Source organism: Heterocephalus glaber, unplaced genomic scaffold (assembly GCF_053883595.1).
Source record: "Heterocephalus glaber isolate CG9 unplaced genomic scaffold, H.glaber_assembly_v1.0 deba00001523, whole genome shotgun sequence".
Taxonomy (NCBI): Eukaryota; Metazoa; Chordata; class Mammalia; order Rodentia; family Bathyergidae; genus Heterocephalus; species Heterocephalus glaber.
This window is the reverse complement of record NW_028258327.1, coordinates 23,834,439-23,861,726: the sequence shown is the minus strand read 5'-3', so window position 1 is coordinate 23,861,726 and position 27,288 is coordinate 23,834,439. Positions and strand designations below refer to the sequence as shown.

General features: G+C 38.9%; 2 protein-coding genes across 10 annotated transcripts in view; both read left to right on the top strand.

Annotated features, from left to right (window-relative positions):
* Positions 1 to 991: 991 nt before the first annotated feature.
* On the top strand, positions 992 to 6,516 carry Ripply2 (ripply transcriptional repressor 2). Its single transcript, XM_013077953.3, has 5 exons — positions 992 to 1,374; positions 1,539 to 1,614; positions 1,924 to 1,988; positions 3,142 to 3,214; positions 5,627 to 6,516. The coding sequence occupies exons 1-5, from the start codon at positions 992 to 994 to the stop codon at positions 5,654 to 5,656; spliced, it is 627 nt and encodes a 208-aa protein (XP_012933407.1). The 3' UTR covers positions 5,657 to 6,516.
* Positions 6,517 to 8,025: 1,509 nt separating this feature from the next.
* Cyb5r4 (cytochrome b5 reductase 4) overlaps positions 8,026 to 27,288 on the top strand; it is a 94,333-nt gene continuing 75,070 nt past the window's right edge. For 3 of the 9 annotated variants that reach the window (XR_015441562.1, XM_021240738.2, XM_021240737.2), the window contains exons 1-2: positions 8,027 to 8,260; positions 14,505 to 14,658. Coding sequence is in view for 4 of the 9 variants with exons in the window: in XM_021240738.2 (XP_021096397.2) it covers positions 8,186 to 8,260; positions 14,505 to 14,658 (229 nt within the window). In the remaining 5 variants the exon portion in view is untranslated. Of the gene's footprint in view, positions 8,261 to 10,952; positions 11,063 to 14,504; positions 14,659 to 19,425; positions 19,469 to 27,288 lie in introns of those variants that run through there. The other 6 variants (XR_002388013.2, XM_087188080.1, XM_004860252.3 and 3 more) reach the window with 4 other exon arrangements.

The following is a 27,288-nucleotide window of genomic DNA, read 5'->3' as shown; positions in this document are numbered from 1 at the left end:
TTCAATAAGCTTTGCTTTACAAATAGCCTAACAATAACTCTCGGCCATTGAGACATGCACAAGGTATCTACTCTCCTTGATTTTATTATCCTGAGAAAATCAGCTCTCATTCTCCTGGCAGATCATTCTAGGCCCTTAGGTAGTAATTGAATGGATTATTTTCTTATGAAGTACATGAGTGAATGTATAGCAGAGACACTATAACTTACATTGAAGGTTTTTCACTTACCACCTTTAAGAGATAATTCAGCTCCATTATTTAAAACAATTTGGAAAAATGTAACCTTATAAATCATCTTTCATTTGAAGCATAACATTTTTTACCAAGTTTAATGGACCTTTATAGGTAAGTAAGGGGGTAACTCATGAGAACCAGGAGAAAGAAAGAATTCCTAACTTGTTTCATATAACTTTCCAAGATTTCATTATTATTTCATACACCACCCCTCAAAAGAATTTTCACATTATCATTGAGTAAGTGACAGAAATGTACAGATGAAATTTAAGACTTATCGTATGGGTTTATTGGTAAGATTTGAGGAATTACACAGATATGAGAAGAGATCCAGAGCTATTATAGGACTAAATCAGACTATTTTAGTCTCTGCCCCTGTTCAATCTTTTCCAATTCACCTCTCGTTGTCCATATTTTTCCATTATCCTCAAATAGTAACAGGCATGTGTGTGAACCTAGCTTATCAATACATTTTAAAATCCCAATAATTTTTTCTTAAGAAGTTCATCCATTATTCCAAAATTGTTCCAGAGAGAGGAATTAAATCCATTTTTTTTTCCGTTTCAGTCCACATCCAACATTGAGAACACGGGATGCAGAACCGGCTGCATTTGCCAAAGACCAAAAAGCCATGAGATGTGCGAGTTAAGCAATTATCAGCCACTTGGCCTTTTTGTAGAAATACACAAAACGTGTAGAATCGCTTAATTTTATCCCCTCCTAACCTGTTCACATGGAAATTGGCCGCTCGGGCGAATGTTGTTTTTCACCACAGCCATGTGTGGAAGGGCGATTAACACTCGCTCAACAAAACCCCTTCCCAGGCCATTTGGGAGTTGCACGCTTCACACCCCGGAGTTCAGCTCGGTCCGCCTTCACGCGCAGCCTTTTTGTTTATGCGAAGACAGAGGGGCGGAGAGGGTGGGAACCTTTAAATATGCAGGAGGCCGAAAGGGCTATATAAAGCCCGGGGCTCAGACCGTGTGGAAGAGAGCAAGGCTGTCCGCGAGCTGGGAGCGGCCTTCTGCGGAGCCTCGCCAAGCCATGGAAAACGCGGAGAGCGCGGGGAGCGCGCGTTGCCGCCCCCCGCCGTCCCAAGTCCCAGACCGCCCGACGCAGTGCGGGGCGGCAGACTCCGGGTACAGCTGCTCTGCGCAGCCCTGAGGGCCCCTACCAGTCCCTCCCTACTGCCGGGCCTGGCTCCTCCCCTCCCCTTTCCACCCTACTCCCCGCGCTTGGCTTTGGTGGATTCTCCCAGGTGGGGCTCACTCTCCTCTATGCTGCTTGTGCTCCCAACCCTCAGATCTGCAGGCTTCTGGAGACCGTGGGAAGCTCGAGGCGAGCGAGAGGAGCAGGCGCCTCGCCACCCTACGGAGGCGGTGAGCGCGGGTGGCGGGCGCTCTTTCGAGCGGTGCAGACGATCAACCAGGGCCAGGGACGCGAGGCCTGAAGGACGCGTGCACGCAGCTTGCCCCTAGCTTATAATCGAGCGTGATGGTGGCCCGGCCGGTTTTGACGTGGCCGGGTGTGTCCCCCAGAACGACTGGGTCACAGGAATCAGGCCAAGATCGGGGCTGCTGAGATGCCCTGGGTCACATTCCCCAAAGGGGCTAGGGATGCTGCGCCTCACGTTTCCAATTTCTAGAAGGTCGTGTAGGTAACAGCGATTCATCTCCTTTCCTACCCAGATGCCCGGTGGCCAAGGAATGACCGCAGCCCCAGGAAAGCTTTCCCAATACAGGCACCCTGTCAGGTGAGTGGCAGGCCTCACCGAAGGTCTCTTGCTCTTCCAGCACCAGGGAGGAGCTGGGGCCTCCTACAGCCCATCTCCGCAGCTGGTCCTGCAGTTTTTCTCTCTTGGAAAATCTTTCTTCAAGGTTACTCTTGTCTGACTCAAAGAGGTCGTTTACTAAACTGTTAATACGTGAATACCCAGTAAATGCTTAAAGATTATGTTATGAACAGAGAAAGTATATGATATAGTAAAAGAAGAACTGTATCCTCTTGAAATTGAATAAAACTGTTTTTAAAAATCCTAAAGGTCCCAGTGAAATTGAACTTTACATCAGAGTATGTATATTATTCTCTTGCAAAGCAGAAGGAAGAATGGGGTTAACAGTTGCAGTTTTACAGAAAATCAAAGGTTGATCAGTAGGAGAAAATGGAAATGTAATGAAAACCATAAAGATAAGAATGATCCTAAAAGCATTCAAAAACTTATTTTGAATAACAATGTCTAGGGCTGGGGATTTAGCTCAGTGGTTCTGATGCCTGCCTGGGCAAGCACAAGGTCCTGAGTTTGATCCTCCGTACCAAAAAAAAAAAAAAAAAAAAGAGCAAATATTTACTGGATTTTTTGCCACAGGAGTCAACCTTTCTGGGAGATTTTTATGTAGGTTGGTTTTATTCATGTGAAAAGTTAATAATTATGCAGTTTTCCTGCTTGTGAGAGCTGTTAAACGAAGAGCCTTATGATCTTTCTGAAGTGTTTATAAGAAGCATGTACTAGTTAATATTAATTTCCCACCATGAGCTAGCACTAGTTGAAGGACGTAGGAAAAAGTAATCATAGCACCTACTAAGTGTTGGAGTGTTTACTTTGGTCAGTTTTTACAAGTATGGGCAGGGCATGAAGTGACTAATTCTGCTGGGGATGGGGAAGTTTCAGGAAGTGTGTATCTTAGGTTGTAGCTGGCTGAATCACCATGCAGGTGCCTGGGACAGCATGGCTAATGAGCAGCAAGGAACTGGAATTTGGGTGTGTGGAACTGTGTTCATTCCAGCAGGGTAGCCAGAAGCCAGAACCTGTAGACTTTGATGAATAAAATCCATGGGTTTTACTCTGTATTGAGGGCTTCTCAATGGATTTTAACCAGAAGAGTAGTGTGATCAGGTTTATCTTTCAGAAAAAGCACTAAGGAAATGATATACAGACTTAGAACACGAAAAGCGAAATTGGAAGCTATTGCAATTGTTCAGGTAAGAAATGATAAAGAGCTTCTCTAAGATGTTGGAAATGGGGATGGAAATAAGTAAATTTGGGAAATATTTAGGGGACAACTAGGCTTCATAAGGTATTTGACATATATATAGTGAAGAAGAGGTCAAAAGCCAGAATGTTTCCCAAGTTTGTGAATTGTGACTGCATGAGTGTTGTACCGAAAAGATGGAAATTAGGACTTAAAATACACTTGGGAAGCAAGATATTGAGTCTGATTTTCTATTTGTTATATTTAATATACCTATGGAACATCCAAATGTAGATATCAGATAGGGAGCAGCATAATATGTCAGGGGCCTAGAGTTAAAATCTTGTAAGTACAGGCTTGGGAGGCTGTGGTGAATAAAGGATTGGGAAAATCATGACAGTAAGGTCATCCTAGGCAGTGTAGAGGGGAGAGCTGATCACTCTCAGTGAGGGATCAGTGAGGGAAGGTCAACCTCTAACAAGTATGTGAAGAAAGAAAGGTCCAAAAGGAGACAGAAGAGTTGGAACAGGGAGGGATTTAGAAAGGATGGAGTCCATGGAATAAAAACAATACACAGTGAGAAATTCTGGGCAGAGTATGATGATGAAGGCTAAGCATTATTCCTTGTGTTTGGCAATTCCAGTTACATATTAGAAATAGACTTAACTTTATAAGCAATTCGTTTCTTAACTATTGTTAAAATTTTACTGTACTTAAGTTTATTTTAAAAATTTTTATCTTGGCTAATATCATGTTTCTTATTATTTTTACTCAATTGCCAACTTTTTGAGAGTAGGGCTCTTGATGTATTCATCTTCAAATTATGAATAATTGGCACAAAGAATCACTACAATATTTATTGGTTAATTGATAGTTACTTATTTAAGCATCAATATTATAAAGTTTCTAAATGTTCTTGCTAGAAACTTTTTAAAATTTCATTTTTAGTTTTCTTCCTTTTAAAATTGAACATACTGAAAATAATATAATCTTTATAAGCATCACTCAATTACATATATGTATGGGACTATTCATTCTACACTAAAATGACTGCACTTTAGTTGTTGACTCAGACTTATCCCTCTTCTTTCCTTGGATGAAAAACAGAAATGAAAAAATTAATATATGTCAGATTTTTAAAACTCTGAGGCAATCATGCTTATATGCCATTTTTTTGTGTGAAGCCTGTATCATTTCTCAATATCTCAGTATGCACTCCCACATTTGGTTAAATGGGGACAAGGAAAGGAGATGGGACCAAGATTGGTTGCAGGGGACCACAATATTGATTATGTCCCAAAGCAGGCTGTAAGCAGTGCAGGCTCTAAAAAGTTAATCTCACACTTGGCTTGTTTATAGAAGTGAGTCCGGCTGAGGCCTATGTGCCGAAGTCAGAGTAACTCCCACCCTAATACTGTTTCTACAATTAAAACCTTCTAACTAGAAGGACAATGTTCTAATTACAACCATATATTTTATCTACTCTGTTCCTAATTCAAGAATGCTTTGTCTTGCCCTTCATGAGCCTTGCTTACACTAATTTCCATAGAAACCACACGATTGTGTATCCTTGCATGTAGTTCTGCCCTTCCACGTAGTTCGCCTTTACCCCAATTGATTACCAATAAAAATCAGTGGCTTGGACTGGCCGGTGCCTTTGTTAGTTGTACCGGCATTGGTTGTCCTGGCGCCCCACTTTCTGTCTCTCTTAGTTGTCTTTTAGTCCCCCCCCCCCCGCTTAGGCTTGCATGTACACTGAGTAGGAGACTGGAGCCTACTGCAGAGGTTTCTAGTAATGTTTCAGGGGTCCTCAGTAATTGGTGTCATGTTAGCCTTTCTGTGTCAAGTTGTGAATGCATAAACAAACTTAAAAATACTGTTCTCAGTATGTTTCTAAACTTAAATTGGCTACATTTATAACTAAAAGTTAAAACTGTGAGTTTAAAACAAGACTGTAGATGATTACTGCCTTTGTTTAGGATGTATAATATTTTGTCACTGTTATAAGGGTGATTTTATCAGAATTTTTAACATAGAGGTAGAATTCATTTTTCCCCCAAGAAACTCGAAAGATGAAAGACAGACCTTTTCCTATACTTTGAAAGAATAAGTATATACATAATGCTAGAAGTAAGCTGACAATTGATCTTATGCTTATTTAGGGTATATAATGAATTTGTTTGATCTAATTTGTAGGTTGGATAAAGATTAAAAATAATCACACATTTATTGATATTTTGGCAAATAGATTCCATGAAAGTTATGATAGTAGTATTTAAAAACTCTATATTAAGGCTGTATCTAATACAATGTATCTAATACATTGTTAAACATATAGAACACTTGAAATTTGATCATTTCATGAATATAACGATTCTGAATGTGAAAAAATAAAGCATACTATGTTTTCTGCTTCTTTCAGACTATTATGGCCAAAATCAAAGCGTTATGATTACTTGTATCAAGAGGCAGAAACTCTTCTGAAAAATTTTCCAATTCAAGCCACAATTTCATTTTATGAAGATTCTGATAGTGAAGATGAAATTGAAGAGCTGACCTGTGAAAACTAAGCTAATTTTTGATGATATTTAAAGCTAGTAGGATTTAAATTTAGTGTACAAATGTATCATAATTAAAAAAAACTAATTTATTTGTATATAAGTTTTTAATAAAAGGAAATATTTTGTAATTACTATGGTAGTGTGGCCTTTTAAAAAAATCTCTACACTAGAATTGAATGTTGGAATTTAAAATAGGTGACATTTATAAATGCCTTAATTCTGTTATAAATACATAGTTGGGGCTTACAAAGGATAATTTTGGTCTCCATTAAATTACAAATTTATCTTTATAATTTTACAAAGAAACATAATATCTAATTTTTCATGACTTGACCTTGTAACATCTGCTCTTTCCTATTGATCTCAACTGGATGTTGTAATTATAGATAGAATTATCTTCTTAGATAACAAAGGAATCATCTTATGTTACCAATCACACATTTATTGTTATGTGTTTACTAGAAGATGGTGAAAAATACTTTAAATTATTATCTATAATTGAGAATGGAAATCAATTTTACAGGTCCTAAATTTTAGTGATTACAAATAAATAATGAGTAATTCTCACTTCCTACTTTTCTGCTATTTTTAAATCTAGTAGTAACATAGCTTGGGGGCTCAATATTTACTATATTACATTGAGAGATTTCTATAATTAAAACAAAATGTTTCAAGGGAGTTATTTACATGGAATCTAAAAAAATTGAAGCCCAATGACGAGAATTCAAAAGTATTTTTCTACTTTTGTCCAGGGAGGAGCTAAGATACTTGGTAGATATGAAACATTCTTTAATATTATCAACTTTGCTTTTGCTCTAGTTCCCCGTTCTTGATACTCTCATTTGAAATTTTTCCTATGAAAAATGAAAATAAATCCTCAGTGATTAGTTTTTCTTACATACTTGCAGAAAAATACTTCATTTAATGAGAGAGAAAATGAGCAATTTGCAAGGTTAAGGTAATGTGGTAAACTCCAGTCATGGAGTTCTTTCAATTCATATACATACAATCTTCTCACAATAAACAGTTCAATACAAGTAAAAATATTCCTATAATATCCCAGAATAATAATGAGTGGAGATGAAGACCAGAGGTAGCTAGCTACTAGCTAACATATGTTTCTTGTTTGAACAACCACAAATATCACACACTTTCCTTAGAATATAAAAATACTGCAAATGTAACTTTCATTTCCAAGCACTTTGAGGATTGGATAATTGTAATAAATTTCAAACCATGACAATGTATTCAGAGCCAGGAAGGTTAATAATACAAGAAGGATGAGAAGGGTTATTTAGAACTTTTTTCTCTCCTGAAAACTTTCTGTGTTGATTGGATTCTACTCTCAAGAATGTGTTTTCCCTGAGGGACATGCAAGAAAAAAAAAAATCCCAGCAGTTCACCGATACGGATCTTGAGAATTAGGGAGTTGTGTTTGTCTGCCCAGCGTTTGTGCTTCTTTTGTTAATACATTTCAATAGTACAAAGAACCACCACTACTATTTGTTGAGTGCCTATAATAAACCACACACTGTACTGTGTAGTTTAGATATGATAATTTGATCCTTACTAAAACGTATGCCCATTATACAGATGCAGAAATGAAGCTTTGAGAAACTAACATGCACAAGACAGCTCAGTTATTAAATGCAGGGATGGCATCAAAACCAAGTCTGTCTCTTAAACATAGCTCTTCCCCACCACAATTGGAGGTCAGCTCCGTCAGAGCTCCATCAGCTCCACAACTCCCTGTATGTTTCAGTGAAGGTGAAAAGTTACTCGAGGAGGAAGAATTTGTGAGTTACTGAGTTAGAGCGCAAGGAGACCGGGTGTTTAATGATAAAATCTTTTATCCTCTTGTAGTGGCTGTTTGCATTTGACTCCTTAGCTTTTAAAGTAGTGAGGTTCTCTTTCTGGTACAGCCCTGTACCTTACATGACATAATTTTAGGGAAGTCAGACGGTTTTAATAACGTTATTGTAGTCTATATTTCAAGTAGTGTGATGGTTCTGCTTATCAATGGACAAACACTGCTGTTCTGGATTAACAGGACTGTGTAGGAATTTATTCTCGTATTCTATCAGCACCAGGGCTAAGGAACAGCTTCAGTAATCTTTCCCCGAAATAGCTGTCACTTCCTTCAAGTGCTGAAGTTTAGGGAGCAGAACTCACTGAGCATGCGTACTTCTCACTTCCACCCTAGCCTGCGCTCCCTGAGTCCTGTTGGCTCCGCCCTTCGCGGACGTGCTGCGGCATGACGTGCCTCACCCCTGGCGACCCCGGAAGTGGGTCTGGGGCTTGGCCTCTCCCCGCCCCAGAGCCGGAGCGGGAGGTGGTGGCCGGGGGGAGGGGGGCTCCTGCCGGATCGTGCCGATCGGTCAGTGGGCCCTGGGCAAGGCCCGGACCAGAGGAGGTCCAGGATGCTAAATGTCCCTTCTCAGTCTTTCCCGGCCCCCAGTTCTCAGCAGCGCGCCGCCTCCGGGGGGCGTAGCAAGGTAAGTCTCGCCAAGCGCTCTCACGCCGAGGATTCGTGCCTTCCACACAATGTATTCTTTCCTTTTGTCCTTGCTCCCACCTCCTGTGCCCCTCTCAAGTTTTCGTTGTCTCCCGCCCTTGCTGACGACCGCTTTCTGATCCCACGCCTTCTCCAGTTCTCGAACTCCCTCCCATCTTCTCATTGCTCTCCCCACTTTCCTGCTGTCAGTTCCCTTTCTCACAGTTCTTTCCTGCTAATTAAATTCAGATCTGTAGAACAGGACCGGTGCTTGTCTTATTGTAGGTACTCAATATCAGCTTCCTTCCTTCAGCCTGTCCTTGTCTCCGATCTTTTGTTCTTCCCTGTCCGAAGGAGTTGTGAATAATGTGAGTTCACTGGCAGAAGGGGAGGCTAAGAAGTGGCGACAAGAGACATGGTCGCAAGGGTGAGATGGAGCTAGGGAAGTTCGGATAAGCGAAGACAAAGGTCCTCAACTCTCCATTCAGGTTTACGGACACTTCTCTTCAAGTCATACTGCCTTTCTGTGATACTTCATTGCTTCAACGTTGCCTTTTCTACTGATAGCAATTGCTGACTTTGAAACTAATGCAATGTCTTTGAGTATTTGTTAGGAATAGTTACTGTTAGCACAAGTGGAACACAAATATATTTTATATTTGCAAATTTTAATAAAAACCGTGTTTTGTGTTCGTTTCAACGTGGATGCTGTTTGGTCCCGTTATTTGGTGCTTCCTTTATCAGTAACCACATCTTGTTTTGTTTTTGAGACTTCCACCTACTCGGGCCACTCCTTTTTTTTCATTTCTGCACTGTTTTGAGTCTTAGCATCATTTGGGACCTTCACTAACTAATTTTTCTCTACTGATACCTGGGGTTCTGATCCTAGATCAGAATTTAGGTTTGAGAAACTGTAATTTTCCCTTGCTTTTCAAATGTGTATCTCTGACTATAATAATACTGAGACTTATTAAATGCTTACTATGACCATGTATTGTTTTAGTTCTTTTCCTAACAGGTTTTTTTTTTTGGTACCAGGGATCAAACTCCGGTCCTTGCGCTTGCGCAGCAGGCAGCGACACCACTGAGCTAAATCCCCGGCCCTTAGTTCCTTTCCTGTATTAGCTTGCTTAATCCTCACAATGCTCCTGTGAAGTGGGAGCGTTTATTATCCATTTCACAGAAAAGGAAACTAGTTTTCAGAAATGTTGCCTTAGAACATACAGGTTTGTGATGCAATTCTGTCTGACGTTTCACTTATTGTTCTGTGTATCTATTATACAGCCATTCAGTCCTGTCTTTTCCTTCCTGATGTTTGAATTGTTTTTCTCCTTTAACTCAGTACTTGTCTGAGTAGTACAGTCTTTCCAGAATTAAAATATGAGTTGCTGCCTTTCTCCGTTAAAATTGCCAGCCATGTTCTCAACATCTATTTAAGGGAGAAAATGTTGAGGCAAAGACAAAGAGTTGCACAGATGATGGTGAAAATGAGTCTTTGGGTCCAAAGAGAAAAATTTATACTAGATTGTCTTAACTGTTTAAAATGTGAATAACACCCCTGTCTTAGTCCATTTTGTGCTGCTATAATATAATACCAGACACTGCATAACTAATAAAGAACAGAAATTTATTTATTATGATTCTGGAGAGTGGGAATTCTAAAGTCAAGGGCCCTACCTCTAGCAGAGGCGTTCTTGCTATGCCATAACATGACAGAAAGTATCACATACTGATAGCATGAGATAGAATTTGTAGCCTCAAGCTCAAGCCTTTTTATAACAGCCTTTTGATATTCAAGCCATAGCAACATCTTATCTAAAAACTTTGAAAATGTGCTTTGTAAAACACAGCTCAGACTGCAAACATCTTGATACTAAATCCTCTTAGGAGGAGTTGGCAAATTTTTCTACAAGGGGCCTAATAGTAAATAAAGTAGTACCCTTTACTCATTTTTTTCACAGTTTGTTTCATGATTTCAGTTACCCACAGTTAATTGCAATCTGAAAATATTAGAACATTCCAGAAATACAGAGTTCATAAGTTTAAATTACATGCCATTCTAAGTAGTATGACAAAGTCTTGGGCTGTCTTGGTCTGTCCTGCCTGGCATGTGAATCATCCCTTTGTCTAATATTTCTACATTATATGCACTACCCCACCTGTCAGTTACATAGTAGTAGCTGTCTCAGTTATCAGATTGACTCTGGCAGTATAACAGTGTAACAATTATTTTTTCCTCGGTAGTGATCCCAAAGTGCAAGAGTAGCGATGTGGGGAATTTTGGTATGGCATGAAGTCCTTCCTTTAAGTGAAATTGTGAAGGTTCTTAACTTAATAAAGAAAGGAAAAAATCACGTTCTGAGATAGCTAAGATCTACAGTAATTATGATCTATTCATGAAATTGTTAAGGGAAAAGAAATGTGTATATATAGAACAAAACATAATATATGTTGGATTTGGTACTAGCCTTAGTTTTTGGGGGGTGTATCTTGGACTGCATGCCCTGTGGCTAAGGGAAGCTACTGTATTTTAGGCTTTGAGAGCCTCCTTTCTTCATTACCACCCCATGTAAAAACTATTCTTACCTCAGGGCTGTGTAAAAATATGGGCAGAGTTGGCCCCTTATAGTTTTCCAACCCCTTTTCTGAGAACTCCTTATTTGAGAAACTTTTGTTTCTCGTTGGTGTCTTAGTTACTTTCTTGTTCCTGGGACACAGTACCTGACACCTACAACTTAAAGGAGGAAAGGTGTATTCTGGCTCCACAGTTGGCTGGCTCCACATCAAGACAGCATGGCTGAAGGTATGGCAGAGGAGAAGTGTTCTCATAACATGGTGGTGGGGAAGCAGAGGAAGAGATCAAGAGACAAGGGAGGGAGATACACCCTTCCAGGCCATGCCCCCAGCCCACCTCCTCTGACCAGGCTTCACTTCTCCACACTACATTTAGTTATAAACTCAGAAGTGGACTTATCCAATGATGAGTATCATGCCCCCATGATCCAGTCACCTCCCTAAAACCCTACCTTTGAGCACATGAGACTTGGAGGGGACATCTAGACATGAACCAGAACGCTCCAACCTGGCCCCCAAAAGACACATTTGCATCCCTTTGTGCAAAAATGCATTTAGACCATCTCTAAGAGTTTCCAAAGTCTTAACAGTTTCAGCATTGCTGAGAAGTCCAAGTCTAAAGTCTCTGAGATTTAAGGCAAACTGTTAGCTGGGAGCCCTAGTACAAAGGAAAAAGAAGTTAAACACTTCCAACATACAAAGGCACAAGATAAACATTTCCATTCCAAAAGGGAGAAATGGGGGGGGGGTAGAAAAGAATGGGACTAAAGCCAGACCAAAATCCAGCAGGACAAATATTAAATCCTGTACTTCCGTGTTCAGCATCCTGGGGAAATCATGGTACGATGTGGAGTCCAAAGGGCTTGGATGAGTGACTTCTCCCATATTGCACTGCCTGTAGTCATAGCTCTCGTGGGTTTTTTCTTAGATTGGCTTTGCTTATTCCTGTGGTTTTTCTCAGATGTTCCATGTTCCTAGCATTTCAAACATCTTGGAATCTCTACTACACTTTTGGCTTTACCCTCACAGCTTTAGACACTGCCCTTTTGGGCACACTACCTGTCCTCTCAGGCCTTCTTCTGAAATCTGGGTAGAAGCTTCTATGACTCTGCCATTCTTACATTCTTCATGGGCATAAAACCGGCACCACGTGGATGGCACCAAGATCTTCCACAAGCAAGAGCAGTAGCTGAGACCTTTTGCATCTTGGTGGTGGTTGCAGAGGCGTTTGAATTCCTGGCTGGCTGAGCATAGTAAACTGAATCCCTGGGAGTCAATTCCCTAGGCACTCTTTCTTCAACAGAGTACCCTGGGGCTTTCTTTCAAGGCAAAGTCTTTCACTTTTGCAATTTTGAGCCTTGGAAAGGTGGGGCCTTGATGGTTCCTTACATGCCCTTTAGCTGTTTTTCCTATTGTCCTCTTCCAAGTTATTTGGCTGCTTTTTAATGCTAATCTTTTTAGCAACTGAGTTCTGCTACATCTTTGCTGGCCACAGCTTTACGGGAGCTGCCTTTCTGGCCAAACTCAAAGATTTGTAAATCATTCTTCTGGGCTATTTTCTCTTTATTCTCAATGTAGAGCTTGCTAAAAGCCCCCAACAGTATCTAAGCCACAGCTTGAATATTTGGCTGCCTTGAAATTTTCTTTGCCAAATTAATTAGTTCTTATTCTCAGTCTCCTTCAAAGTTTCAGGACATGAGCAAAATGTAGACAGATTTTCTGTCAAAGCATAATACGCATGGCCCAGAGTCCAACTGCCGATATAGTTCTTATTCCCAAAGCAAACCTCCTGAGCCTGATCTTTACCATTGCATTTCTATCAGCATTCTGGTGTTATAAGCTCTTACCAGAATCTTCCATCAACCCTGGCTTATGCCATTCTAGGTCTGTTTCACCAGACCCCGTCTCCTAATGTTTCCAAATTCTTTCCACAAGGCACTCCAAAGGCTTTTGAACCACATGATCAGGTACCATCACAGCAACAGCCCTACTCCTGGTACCAAAAATCTGTCTTAGTTACTTTCCTCATTGCTGGGACATAGTACCTGATGATACCTGTCACATTTCATGACTGGTAGCACAAAGGATGAGAGATTACTCAGAGTCCATGTCTAGTTTATATTCCAAGAGGGCCTAGAGGGATTGCATTAACTGAGACCCCCTCAACATGAGAGAGTCTCAGGAAAAAATAGCTCCAAACTGAAGCTTCTGTGGCTTTTTATTGCTAAAACCAGGAAGCAAGGATAAAGGACAAAAGAAGGACACCTGTGCAGGAATTCAGGTAGGGGACAGAGAACAGGGAAAGGACAGGGTGGTTTGTTACATGACTGATCTTCGAGCTAATCTAAGTAATTAATTGGAGTATGAGGAGAACAAGGGTCAGAGCATACATTTCTTAAGGCAATGTGTTTTAATCCTATTTGGACTGTGACCCTGTAGGCTGTCTTTTAATTTTGAGCCATGCATTCTGGGAGGTCTGGGCTTGTGGCTCTAAATGATCCTTTATCTCTGCATGTCCGCCTCACATATACCTCTGGCCAGTGCCCTCATAGACACTGACAGTTTAAAGGGCGAAAGGTTTATTTTGGCTCATAGTTTGTAAAGGTTTCAGTCCATAGCCAGCTGGTAGAGAAGTGGCTCGTGACACAGTGGTGGGAAACAGAGAGAGTGAGATCAAGGGAGGCAAGAGGGAGATCTACTCTTCCAGGCCTTGTTCCTAACCCTCTGACCAGGCTTCACTTCTCAACATCACATTTAACTATAAACTCATTAGTGGACTAATCTACTTATGAGTTTGAAGCCTCCATGATCTAGTCACCTTCTAAAAGCTCCACCTGTGTGTGCATAAGGATTTTTGAGGACAGCTAGATATAAACCATAAGAACTGGATTTTTAGAAAATCCATTGCTGCATTGCTACATAATAATTTCTAATGTTCTGCTTATGTCAGTAATTCAGAAAAAGTCAACTTATGCCAATTGTGTATCTTTTCTTACATCAAATCTCTCTTGTGTGCTAGGGTTTGAACCAAGAGCTTTTTACACTGAGCTACATCCCCAGCTCTTCCCTTACCACTTTTAATTTTGAGACAGGCTCCCTAATCACTCAGTTACCCAGGTTGGGCTTAAATTTGAGATTCTTGTGTCTCAGCCTCCCACTGTGCTGGGATTACATGCACCATCACACCCAGCTAAGTCTCTTGATTTTTAAGGTGAAGAAATTTTGGTCCTAATTGATGACTCTAACATAATTAGTGACAGACCCAGGACCAAGACATGTATTCTGACTGGATTCAATACTTTCCTGTTATACTCTGGTACTTTTATTAATGAAACTTTGTGAAAAAAAATTTCTGAACCCTACCTTATTGCCCAGGGTTTGTTTATTTTTTTTTTGTACTGGGGATCAAACTTAGGACCTTGTGCTTTCCAGGCAGGCTTGGCACTGCTGGGCTACATCCCCAGCTCCTAGGATTTTTATACATATCCCATTTATAATTCTAGTGTAGCAAAAATAATTTTGATACAAGTTATGAGCATTTGTAGAATTGATAGATTTAATTTCTGTCTTTTTAAATGAGAATAAACATAATTAAGTAGCCTGAAGACAAGTATTAGGAAGAAGAGAACACAATAAGAAGTCACATTTAATTTTTCTTTTCTATTTTTTAGGTACCTTTAAAACAAGGCAGAAGTCTTATGGATTGGATTCGACTAACCAAAAGTGGGAAAGACCTAACAGGATTAAAAGGCAGGCTAATTGAAGTAACTGAAGAAGAACTTAGGAAACATAATAAAAAAGATGACTGTTGGATATGTATAAGAGGTAGGTTTTATCATTCATTAAGTATTTAAAAATTTTTGCTTGGACTTTTTAATTGTAATGCCATATCCTATAGTCATGCTGTTTTGTGATAGGATTCAGAATTAGATTTTTTAAAATGTGCCTATACTGGAAAATGAATGAATAACATTGTTCTGACTTTGGATAGTGCCTCTTCCTTATATAACCATTTACATTTTGATGCAGAAAATAGTGAACTTCAGAAATAAATTTTTCTTTAGCATCTCTGTACTGTATTCCCTTTAAAAGGAAATAGGTGTCAACCTGGCAATTTAATGTCAAAGTCATATAGCAAATTATTTAGTAGCACCCAGTCTATATGGGACTTTCTACCTCAGCGTCTTTAGTTGAATTCTGTTAGACAAAAATGAAAGGAGACCAGAAAGCTTACATTAAACCTAAATGTTCAGTTTTCATTTATATCTAGGATTATTACTTACTGTGTGTTTCTTAGAAATACTATTTTCCTGATTTTTTTCTAGTTCATAGTAAATTAGAAACTCCAAATTATGAATGGAAATGTTGAAAGAAATAAGTAGAGAGACAAGAGTAGCTGATTGTGCCAGTTAATCTTAATTGTCAACTTGACTAAATTAAGAGATTCTTTCAGGGATGATTGGATCCTAGGGGGGCTATGCCTATCAGTGGATTAATCCACTCATATTCATAGCTATGTATGCTGGTAGGAGGTGGGGTCCAGATGGAAGTGAGTTACTGGGGATGTGCCTTTGGAAGGTATAACCCTCCCAGTTGCTCTTCCCCTCCGCTGTGTTTGCTGGGCTGCCATGAAGTGAGCAGCATTGTTCTGACATGGCCTATCATCATGCTTCTGCTTCAGAGCCAGTAGGTTATGGATTGAAATTGTTGAAACCATGAGCCAAATTAAACCTCTTCTCCTTTAAGTTGTGGGTATTTTGTTCCAGTGACCAGAAAGCTGACTAATGAAGAAAATTGCTACCAGAGAAGGGAGTCATTGCTGTATGGTTCAAGAAGCCTTTGAAACTAGTTTTTGGGAGGAATTTAGAAAAGTTTGGAGATGTGGGCTAGAGAAACCCTAGAATGCAACTTGAAAAGACTGATGGGTGATTCTGGTAGAACTCAGAAGACTGGAATGTTCATAAGAATGTGGACAGGAAAGGACAAGCTCATGAGGTTTCAGATGGGAACTTTATTGGGAATTCGACTGTCAGCTATGCATGTTACATTCTGACAAAGAACTTGACTACATTTTACCCATGTCCTGAAACTTTGCTGAAGGCTGAGTTTAAAGGATATAGGTTAATTGCTTTGGCAGAGGAAATTTCAAGGCAGCCCAAATTTCTGCTGTGACATGGGTACTGCTGGCTGCATTTAGCCAGTTTAATGGTGAGAATTGGGAGTAAAAACAGAGCAGAACAATTTGGAAAATTTACATTTTGGCTCAAGAAGAAGCACATGTAAAGTTGGAAACAAAGAAGTGATTGCTGAAGAGATTGGTGCCATTAAAATGAAACCAAGTACTTTGAATCTTTCAATAAGGCTAAGAAAATAGATGCAAGGACCCTACTCATCACAGGCTCAGGTGTGCAAAAGTGTAAACCTTTCATTTGAGAAGAGAACCCCTTGGGCCTTTGGCTTCAGGAGGGCCACCTAGGGAAATGGTACTCCCAGATTCATTTCATGGTGCTCAGCCATCCAGGCCCTCAGAGGTCTCTCCTGTCATGATCCCAGGAGACCTGGTTTCTGCTGGCTTAATCTAACCTTTACATATTTTGCTTCATTGACATAGTGCTTTAAAAAATTCAGCCAGTATTTTGAAAAAAAAATTGCTTGTGCAAAGTTTATTTAAAATATTTAAAGAGATATACAAATTTTTGTTTCTGTGTCAATTATTATGCTTTACTCAGTGAATTTATTTCCTCTCAATTGTCAAATATATTGACATAAATTTGTTTCCAATATTCCTTTATTATCTCTTTAATGTCTTCAGGTTGTATAACATACCCTTTATCCTCTTTTATCCCGATATTGCTAAATGTTTGGTTTCTCTTTTTTTCCTTGATCATTCTTTTTTTTAATTTATATATATATTTATTGGTACGTTTTAGGTATAAAGTACATTTACATTTATCATTGGGTGTTTGTACCAGAACATGATGTATCTTAGTTCTTATTTTTTCTCCCATTACCTGTGCGCCCTTCACCCGCTCCACCCTTCCCTATTTACAAAGACTTTGATTCCATTTTTTTTTTCATTCTCATAATTTTTCCTTTCCTGTCCTCCCTTTCCCCTTCCCCTCCTGCCATCCCCAAACCCTTGGACCTTTTCCTATTTTAAATTATCACTTATTCATTTTAATCATTTTCATCCTTATTTACACTTTCAATTTCTCAGACTAGAGAAACTATTCGGTATTTACACGTGTGTCCTATTTATTTCATTTAAGAGTATGGCCACAATATGCATCAATTTAGCTATAAATGTCTCTAGTTTCTCATTCTTTATGGCTGAGTAGTACTCCCTTTTATTTTAAAAAAACCACATCTTCTTTATCCATTTTCCAGTCAATGGGCACTTGGACTGTTTCCAAGCTTTAGCTATTACAAACTGTGCCGCTATAAACATAAGTGCACATATATCGCTGTGGTATGATTTTTTTAATTCTTTGGGGAAGATTCCCAGTAGGGGAATAGCTGGGTCAGATGGGACCTCCAGCCCTAGTTCTTTGAGGTATCTTCATACTGATTTCCACAGTGGTTGCACCAGTCTGCACTCCCACCAACAATGGAGAAGGTTTCCTTTCTCTCCACACCCCTGCCAGTATTTGTTATTGGTGGATTTCTTGATAGCAGCCATTCTTTGTGGGGTGAGGTGGAATCTCAGTGTTGTTTTCATCTGCATCTCTAGAAATACCAGTGATGTTAAACATTTTTTCATGTATTTATTTGCTGTTTTTACTTCTTTGTCTGAGAAATGTCTGTTCATTTCAGATGCCCATTTTTGAATTGGGTCTTTGAATTTGGGGGTCTGATTTCTTTAAGTTGTTTATATATTCTCAATAGTAGACCTTTGTCTGAGGTACAGCTGCTAAAAATTTCTTCCCACATTGTAGGTTGTCTCTTAGCTCTGTTGGTGGTTTCTCTTGCAGTGCAGAAGCTTTTTAATATGATGAGACCCCAGTTGTTGATTCTTTGTGCTAGCTCCTGTGCTACTGAAGATTTGTTCATAAAGTCTTTTCCTATGCTAATGTCATCAAGAGTTCTACCTAACTTATCTTCCAGCAAGTTTAGTGTTTCTGTCTTAATATTTAGATCTTTAATCCACTTTGATCTTAGTTTAGTGCATGGTGATAGGTACGGGTCTAGTTTTAATCTTTGGCAGGTTGAAATCCAGTTTTTCCAACACCATTTATTAAATAGGCTATCTTTCCTCCAATGAGGGTGATTGGCTCCTTTGTCAAAGATGAGGTGGCTGAGTGTGTCTGGAGTTGTTTCTGCATCTTCTAATCTGTTCCACTGATCCTTGGGTCTGTTTCTTTGCCAGTACCATGCTATTTTTATCACAGTAGCTTTGTAGTATAGTTTCAAGTTGGGGATTGTGATACTGCCGGCCAGGTCTCTGTTGCCTAGAATTGCTTTTGCTATTCTAGGTTTCTTCTGCTTCCAAATGAATTTTTGGATTGTTTTCTCTAGTTCTCTGAAGTATATTGTTGGAATTTCAATCGGCATTGCATTAAATCTATATAGTAGTTTTGGAAGTATGACCATTTTCACTATATTGGTTTTTCCTACCCAGGAACAAGGGATATCTTTTCAATTTCTTATATCCTCTTTGATCTCCTTTTTCAGGGTGCTGTAGTTTTCAGTGTAGAGGTCTTTTGCTTCCTTTGTTAGGTTGATTCCTAGATATTTCATTTTTTTAGATGCTATTGTAAAAGGAATTATTTCCCAAATTTCTCTCTCAATGGGTCTGCTATTTGAGTATAAGAAGGCTATTTTGTTTTGAGTGTTGACCTTGTATCCAGCTACTCTACTGAATCTGTCAGTTAGGTCTAGAAGACTTTTGACTGAGTTTTTTGGATCTTCTACGTAAAGTATCATATCATCAGCAAATAATGAGAGTTTGACTTCTTCCTTTCCTATCTTTATTCCTTTTATTTCTTTCTCTTTTCTAATTGCTATGGCTGATGTTTCCAGAACAATATTGAACAGGAGTGGTGATAGTGGGCATCCTTGTCTTGGTCCTGATTTTAGCATGAGAGTTTTCAGTTTTTGACCATTTAGTATGATGTTGGCTGTTGCTTTTTCATAGATAGCCTTACTCAGGTTGAGATAAAAACCTTCTATTCCAATTTTCTCTAGGGTTTTTATCATGAATGGGTGTTGGATTTTGTCAAGTGCTTTTTCTGCATCTATTGAGATGATCATGTGGTTTTTGTCCTTGACTCTGTTAATATAGTGTATTACATTTATTGATTTACAGATGTTGAACCATCCTTGCATCCCTAGGATAAATCTGACTTGGTCAGGGAGTATGATCTTCTTGATGACACTCTGTATTCTGTTTGCCAGTATCTTGTTGAGGATTTTTGCATCTATGTTCATTAGGGACATTGGTCTGTAGTTCTCTTTTTGGCTTGGGTCTTTCCCTGGTTTTGGGATCAAAGTAACACTTGCTTCCAGGAATGCATTTGGAAGCTTGCTTCCCTTTCAATTTGCTTGATGAGTTTAAAGAGTAATGGCATTAGTTCTTCTTTAAATGTCTTGTAGAATTCAGCAGTGAAGCCATCAGGACCTGAGCATTTCTTTGTGGGTAAGTTTTTTATTACATTTTCAATTTCACTCATTGTTATTGGGCTGTTTAGAATTTCTATATCTTCTTCATTTAATATAGGCAATTCGTATGTATCTAGGAATCTGTCCATTTCTTCTGTGTTTTCCATTTTATTAGAGTACAAGTGCTCAAAGTAGATATTGATGATTCTCTGGATTTCTGCTGGATTTGTTGTGGCTTCACTTTTTTCATTCTTAATTGCATGGATTTGAGCCTTTTCTTTCCTTTTTTTGGTAAGGTTGGCTAAATGTTCATCGATTTTATTCATTCTTTCAAAAAACCAACTCTTTGATTCATTGATTTTTTTGTATCATTCTCTTAGTCTCCATTGCATTGATTTCTGCTCGGATCTTTATAATTTCCTTTCTTGTACAAGCTTTGGGTTTGTTATGCTCTTCTTTTTCTAGGAGCTTGAAGTTCTGGATTAGGTTATTTAACTGAGTTCTCTCTATTGTCCTAATATGGGCATTCACTGCTATGAATTTCCTGCCTAGAACTGCTTTCATTGATTCCTGTATGTTGTACTGGCATTATCATTTGGTTGTAGAAACTGTCTAATTTCTTTAATTTCCTCTGTCACCCATTGTTTGTTCAGGAGGGTGTTGTTCAATTTCCATGTGTTTGTGGGAGTTTTGCGGTTTCTTATATTATTGATCTCCAATTGTATTGCACTATGGTCTGATAATATACAGGGGATAACTTCATTTCTTTTACATTGACTTAGATATATCCTATGAGCTAGCATGTGATCTCTTTTGGAGAATGACCCGTGTGCAGCTGAAAAGAATGTGTATTCTGATTTTGTGGGGTGGAACACTCTGTAAACATCCATTAAGTCCATTTGTTCAATAGCTTGGTTCAGTTCTAGAATTTCATTGTTAATTTTTTTTCTAGTTGATCTGTCTATTTGTGATAGAGGGGTGTTGAGGTCCCCCACTGCAGTTGTATTAGTGCTTATTTGGTTTTTCATATCCATTAATATTTGTTTTGTATAGTTGGGGGCATTCATATTTGGTGCATAAATATTTAGGATTGTCATCCCTTCCTCTTGGATTGTTCCCTTCACAAGGATGTAGTGACCATCTTTGTCTCTCTTAATTAGTTTTGGTTTGAAATCTACTTTGTCTGCAAATAAGATTGCTACGCCTGCTTTTTTCTGGGTTCCTGTCGTGTGGAGAACTGTTTTCCATCCTTTTACTTTCAGTCTATGGATTTGCTTTTGATTTAGGTGTGTTTCTTGTATACAGCATATTGCTGGGTTTTGCTTCTTAATCCATTCTGTCAGTCTGTTTCTTTTGATTGGTGAATTGAGGCCATTAACATTGATAGTTATAATTGAGAGATATTGACTCATCCTTGTCATGATATTTTACTGTTGTTGGCTCTTTTATTTCTTATTTTCCCCCCTGTCGCTTTAGTGTCTTCCCTTGCGTGGTGCCTTCTCTCTGCTCAGCCTCATGGAGTTGTGACCTTCATTGTCTTTTTCTGGGACATTATGTATAATTGTTTGGAGTGCTGGTTTGGTGTTCACGAAATTTCTCAGGTGTTCTTTATCATGAAAGTTTCTAATTCCCCCATCGATTTTGTAAGATAATTTTGCCGGTTACAACAGTCTAGGTTGGAAGTTATTTTCTTTCAGGGCTTGAAATACTTCACTCCAGTCTCTCCTTGATTTGAGGGTTTGTATTGAGAAATCTGCCGTGATTCTGATGGGCTTTCCTTTGTAGGTGATTTGTTTCTTTTCTCTAACTGCCTGTAGGATTTTCTTCTTCTGTTGAGTTTCTGGGATCTTGACTATTATATGTCTAGGTGTAGATTTTTTGGTCATGGCTGGTTGGAGTTCTATATGCCTCACTTATCTGTATGTCCAATTCTCCTCCTCTGTGTGGGAAGTTTTCTACTATTACTTCTGTGAATAGTTTTTTTTATGTCAATTGTACTTTCTCCTGTTTTTTCACGGACTCCTATGAGTCTTATGTTATTCTTCTTTGCATCATCTAGCAGCTGTTGAATTGATTTCTCATGGTCCCTTGCTATCTTTAAGAAATCTGTTTTCATGGTCCTTACCCCCAATCCTGTCTTCTGTATCTGATATTCTGTCTTCAGATTCTCTTAGTCTGCTCTGCATGCTTTCAATGGAGTTTTTAATCTCCTGAATATCTGTTTGAATCTGTTTCATGGATTCCACTTCTTTCTTATGTTGGGTGATCATGGTTTCCATTTCTTTCTTATGCTGGGCATTCCTGGCTTCCCGCATGTTTCTGATCTCATCTATTTTCTTATCTGTTTCTGCTGTAGAGCTTCTAATCATGACTTTCACTCTGCTCACCATGTCTGTATTTATCTGGGAAATTATTTCTGTTTTGAATTTTTCTAGAGCCTCGTGCATCTGCTTTGTTACTTCCTGTGCTATCAGTTCAGGGTGTCCAAGTGGTTGCTTATCAAACTTTTCCACCTCATTTCCCCCAGAATTTCCTTTTTGTGGCATGGAAGCCTGCGTTTGTGCCTTGCTTAAGTGTCTTCTCTTTTTTGTTTTTGGTACTGTCCTTGGTTTAATTCCTGGGTTGATATTTCAAAATTGCTTAGTGTAGGTATCTTTGTTGTTTGTGTTTAAAACCCTTGTGGAATGATTGCTTTTCAGAGGTGTCTTCCAGATATAGCTTGTGTTTGGGCTTGGAGACTCTAATGACTCTGAGGTTATTTTATTTTCCTTATACCTGGAAGGAAAACTGATTAGATCAATCACAACATGTTAGCCCAAATGACATAGTCAGCAATACTGTAGCATCAACCACAGCTTAGAAAATGACAATTTTTGGTAGTTATTAATCTATCACATTTAACTATGTGAGTTAAATTAAAACCAAGGACCAACCCAACATAAGTTTATAATGAATAAACTCTTCAATATAGCATCTTTACCCTTCGGGGCGGGGAGTTAAAAGGAGTTGGGGAGGGAGGGACAGGTAGAAAGAATAGGTAAGATTAGCAGTGAAGCCAGAAAACACAGAAAGATCACACAAACTCTAAGAAGTTGTTAAAGGCAAGAGAAAAAGGCAGACTGAAAGAACAAAGATGTGAATAGAATCATCTAACAGCAACAGGAATTTACTTTCCTTTAAACCTAATAATAAGAGAAGGAAAAAGAGAAGAAAAGAACAATGAGGGAGAAATCCGAATTCAGTGCAGAAAGGAACAAATGAGGCGATGAAGAGCAATGTGGCACACACAGCAAGAGAGTGAGGGAGAGAGAGAGAGCAAAAGAAAAGATAAAAGAAAGAAAAAGAAAAGTAAAAATTTGAAGAGTAAAAAAAATAAAAATTAATTAAAAATTAGAGAAAAAAATTTTTTTTTCTTTTTTGCAAATAGTAATAAAATTATGGCCCTCCTTCAGGGTATGTCTCTGCTGTCACAGTAGGCAACATAGGAATCCGTGTGCATATAGGAATCAATGAGTCTCAGCAAGCCAGCAGCAGACCAAGTACAGTGGTCTGATGTGCCTTTATTGTAGAGATTATCTTTACTTTTCTGCTGAGCTTCAATTTTCATCGAGGAGCCTGAGAAGCCCTCTTTCTGTTACTAACTTCTGCTCTATCTTGTGACGCTCAGGACAAGGGTCTTTATAATCTCCTGTGCCTCTGTAGTGTGGGACCAGGTATCAGAAAAGCCAGAAGGCCAGAGGCCGGGGCTGGGCGGGGGGTTGCGACTGGCAGCTAAGCAGACCTCACCTCACCGTGGAGTGGGTGCGTCCAGGGACAGCCACAGAGCTTCAGGCTGCTTGTCTCACCTGGCTAGTCCAGGCTTGGAGAGCTTTGGATGGGGATAGGGCTGCAAGACACCCGCTGGGACCTCACTATGGCGTGTGCAGGGCCCGAGATGGCCAGGGAGCTTCAAGCCTCCTTGATCATTCTTCCCAGGAGTTTATCAGTTTTATTATTTTTTTCAAAGTACTAATTTTGGTGTTGATTTTTCCAGTTTTCTGCTTCTTATTTCTACTCTTTCTCTTTGTTGGTGGTCTAAATTTTCTCAATTACTGCCATCAATCTTGGTCTGATGTTTTCCTAGGAAGAGAAATTCTGCAATCATTTGCAAATTCATGTCCCAGGATTCACTTGGGAATGGCTGATAGTGGTAGGAGGTGAATTTTATTTTATTTTTTTTGTTAAATTCTTTTATTGGTACATTTTAGGAATACAACACAATTACATTTCTCATTGGGAATTGTACCTTTACATAATGCATCTTGGTTCTTATTTTTTCCCCATTCCTAGGCGTTCCTTCACCCCCTCCACCCTTCCCTATTTACAAAGACTTTATTTCCATTTTTTCCATTTCTCATCATTTTTCCTTTCCCTTCTTTCCTTTCCCCTGCCCCTCCCACTACCCCTACCTCTTTGGACCTTTTCTTCCTATTTTGCATTATCGATTATTCATTCTAATCATTGGTACATTTTAGGTATACAATATAATGACATTCATCTTTGGAAATTTGCACCTTTGAATAGGCTCTCTTGGTTCTTATTTTTCACCCTTGCTCAGCCCTCCCTTCAACCCCTCCAGTCCTCCCTATTTACAAAGATTTTGTTCCTAGTTTTCCATTTTCTCATATTAATCCCATTCCCTTCTATCCTTTCCCCTAGCCCTCCCACTTCCTTCCCCTTTGCCCCTTTTCTTCTTATTTCACATTACCTATTATACATTTTAGTCCTTATTTACACTTTCAGTTTCTCAAACCAGAGAAACTATTTGGTATTTATACGTGTGTGTCCTATTTATTTCACTTAAGAGTATTGCCTCAATGTGCATCCACTTAGCTATGAATGTCTCTAATTTCTCATTTTTTATGGCTGAGTAGTACTCCATTTTATTAAAAAAACACATTTTCTCGATCCAGTCTCCAGTTGATGGGCATTTGAGCTGTTTCCAAGTTTTAGCTATCACAAACTGTGCTGCTATGAACATGGGCACACATATATCACTGTGGTATGATTCTTTTAATTCTTTGGGTAAGATCCCCAACAGTGGAATAGCAGGGTCAAATGGGACTTCCAGTCCTAGTTCTTTGAGGTATCTCCATACTGATTTCCACAGTAGTTGCACCAGTCTACACTCCCACCAGCAGTGGAACAGGGTTCCTCTTTCCCCACAGCCCTGCCAGCATTTGTTATTGGTTGATTTCATGATAGCAGCCATTCTTTTTGGGGTGAGGTGGAATCTCAGTGTTGTTTTCATTTGAATCTCTCGAATGACCAGTGATGTTGAACATTTTTTCATGTATTTATTTGCTATTTCTACTTCTTTGTCTGAGAAATGTCTGCTCATTTCAGATGCCCATTTTCAGATTGGGTCTTTAAATTTGGGAGGTCTGATCTTTTTAAGTTCTTTATAGATTTGAGATAGTAGACCTTTGTCTGAGGAAGAGCAGATGAAGATTTTTTCCCATATTGTGGGTTGTCTCTTCACACTGCTGGTGGTTTCTCTTGCTGTGCAGAAGCTTTTTAATAAGAAGAGATCCCATTTGTTGATTGTTCGTGCTAGTTCACGGTCAATTGAGGTTTTGTTCATAAAATCTTTTCCTATACTAATGTCTTCAAGAGTTCTACTTAACCTCTGTTCCAACTGGTTCAGAGTTTCTATTTTAATATTTAAATCTTTAATCCATTTTGATTTTAGTTTAGTGCATGGCAAGAGATATAGGTCTAGTTTTAATCTTTGGCAACTTGAAACCCAATTTTTCCAGCACCATTTATTAAAGAGGCTATCTTTCTTCCAGTGAGAGTGTTTGGCTCCTTTATTGAACATGAGATGGCTGAGTGTGTCTGGCATTGTTTCCGCATCTTCCACTGGTCCTCAGGTCTGTTTCTTTGCCAGTACCATACTGTTTTTATCACAGCTTTGTAGTATAGTTGCAAGTTGGGGATTGTGATACCCCCTGCCATGTCTCTGTTACCTAGAATTGTTTTTGCTATTGTAGTCTCTTCTTGTTCCAAATGAATTTTTGGATTGTTTTCTCAAGGCCCATGAAGTATGCTGCTGGGATCTCAATTGGAATTGCATTAAATCTATATATCAGTTTTGGAAGTATGGCCACTTTCACTATGTTAATCTTTCCTACCCAAGAGCAGGGGATGTCTGTCCATTTTCTGATATCATCTTCAATCTCTCTTTTCAGAGTGTCATAGTTTTCAGAGAAGAGGTCTTTGATTTCTTTTGTTAGGTTGATTTCTAGGTATTTCAGTTTTTTGGATGCTATTGTGAAAGGAATTGTTTGCCCTATTTTTGTCTCAGTGAGTCTATTGTTCATGTAGAGGAAAGCTATTGATTTTTGTGTGTTGACCTTGTAACCAGCTACTTGACTGAATTTGGTTATTAAGTCTAGAAGACTTTTGGTGGAGTTCTTGGGATCTTCTATATAGAGTATCATGTCATCTGCAAAGAATGACAATTTGACTTCTTCATTTCCTATCTTTATTCCTTTTATTTCTTTCTCTTGTCTAATTGCTGTGGCTAATGTTTCCAGAACTATATTGAACAAGAGTGGTGATAGTGGACATCCTTGTCTTGTTCCTGATTTTAGTGTGAAGGATTTCAGTTTTTGACCATTTAGTATGATATTGGCTGTTGGTTTTTCATAGATGGCTTCTATCAGTTTGTGGTAGAGACCATCTATTCCAAGTTTTTGTAGGGTTTTTATCATAAATGCATGTTGGATTTTGTCAAATGCTTTTTCTGCGTCTATGGAGATAATCATATGGTTTTTGTCCTTGGCCGTATTGATATAGTGTATTACATTGATTGATTTACATATATTGAACAATCCCTGCATCCCTGGGATGAATCCCACTTGATCGGGTGTATGATCTTCTTGATGATCTTCTGCATTCTATTTGCCAGTATCTTATTAAGGATTTTTGCATCTATGTTCATTAGTGAGATTGGCCTATAGTTCTCCTTTTCAGTTGGGTCTTTTCTCTGCTTTGGGGATCAAGGTGATGCTTGCTTCCAGGAATGAATTTGGGAGTATTGCTTTCCTTTCAATTTCATTGAAGAGTTTAAACAGTAGTGGCAGCAGTTCTTCTCTAAATGTCTTGTAGAATTCAGCAGTGAAGCCATCAGGGCCCGGCCTTTTCTTAGTTGATAAGTTTTTAATTACATTTTCAATTTCGTTGCTTGATATTGGGTTGTTCAGAATTTTTAGTTCTTCTTCGTTCAACTTTGCTAATTCATATGTATCTAGGAATCTGTCCATTTCTTCTGTGTTGTCCATCTTATTGGCATATAGGTTTTGGAAGTAGGTATTGATGATCATCTGGATTTCTGCTGGGTCTGTTGTAATTTCACCCTTTTCATTCTTAATTGCATGGATTTGGGCCTTTTCTTTCCTTTTTCTGAGAAGGTTGGCTAAGGATTTGTCAATTTTGTTGATTCTTTTGAAGAACCAACTCTTGGCTTCATTGATTTTTTGTATTGTTCTCTTAGTCTCCATTGCATTTATTTCTCCTCTGATCTTTATAATTTCCTCCCTTGTATGAGGTTTGGGTTTGTCCTGCTCTTCTTTTTCTAGAAGCTTGAGGTGCAGCATCAGGTTATTAGGAATTTTAATGTTTTGACATGTAGATTTTTGCTTTTGGTTCAAAACTACTCCAGGTGTTTCTGTTTTCTTGGGTGTAGTGTTTTTCTGATTTGTTCTCTCCAGGGCATGACACTGTACTTTTCACAGGGTTGCTTTAGGAGTGTTGTCACTAGGTTGTATTGAATATAAAGAGGGCCAGGGATTGTATGGCTTCTTATATTGAATT

Excerpts from the sequence above, each read along its gene's own strand:
- Ripply2 (XM_013077953.3), top strand. The coding sequence starts at position 992 with ATGTTGTTTTTCACCACAGCCATGTGTGGAAGGGCGATTAACACTCGC. Across the intron at positions 1,375-1,538 it reads TGCGGGGCGGCAGACTCCGG|ATCTGCAGGCTTCTGGAGAC; the intron begins GTACAGCTGCTC and ends CCCAACCCTCAG. Across the intron at positions 3,215-5,626 it reads AAGCTATTGCAATTGTTCAG|ACTATTATGGCCAAAATCAA; the intron begins GTAAGAAATGAT and ends TGCTTCTTTCAG.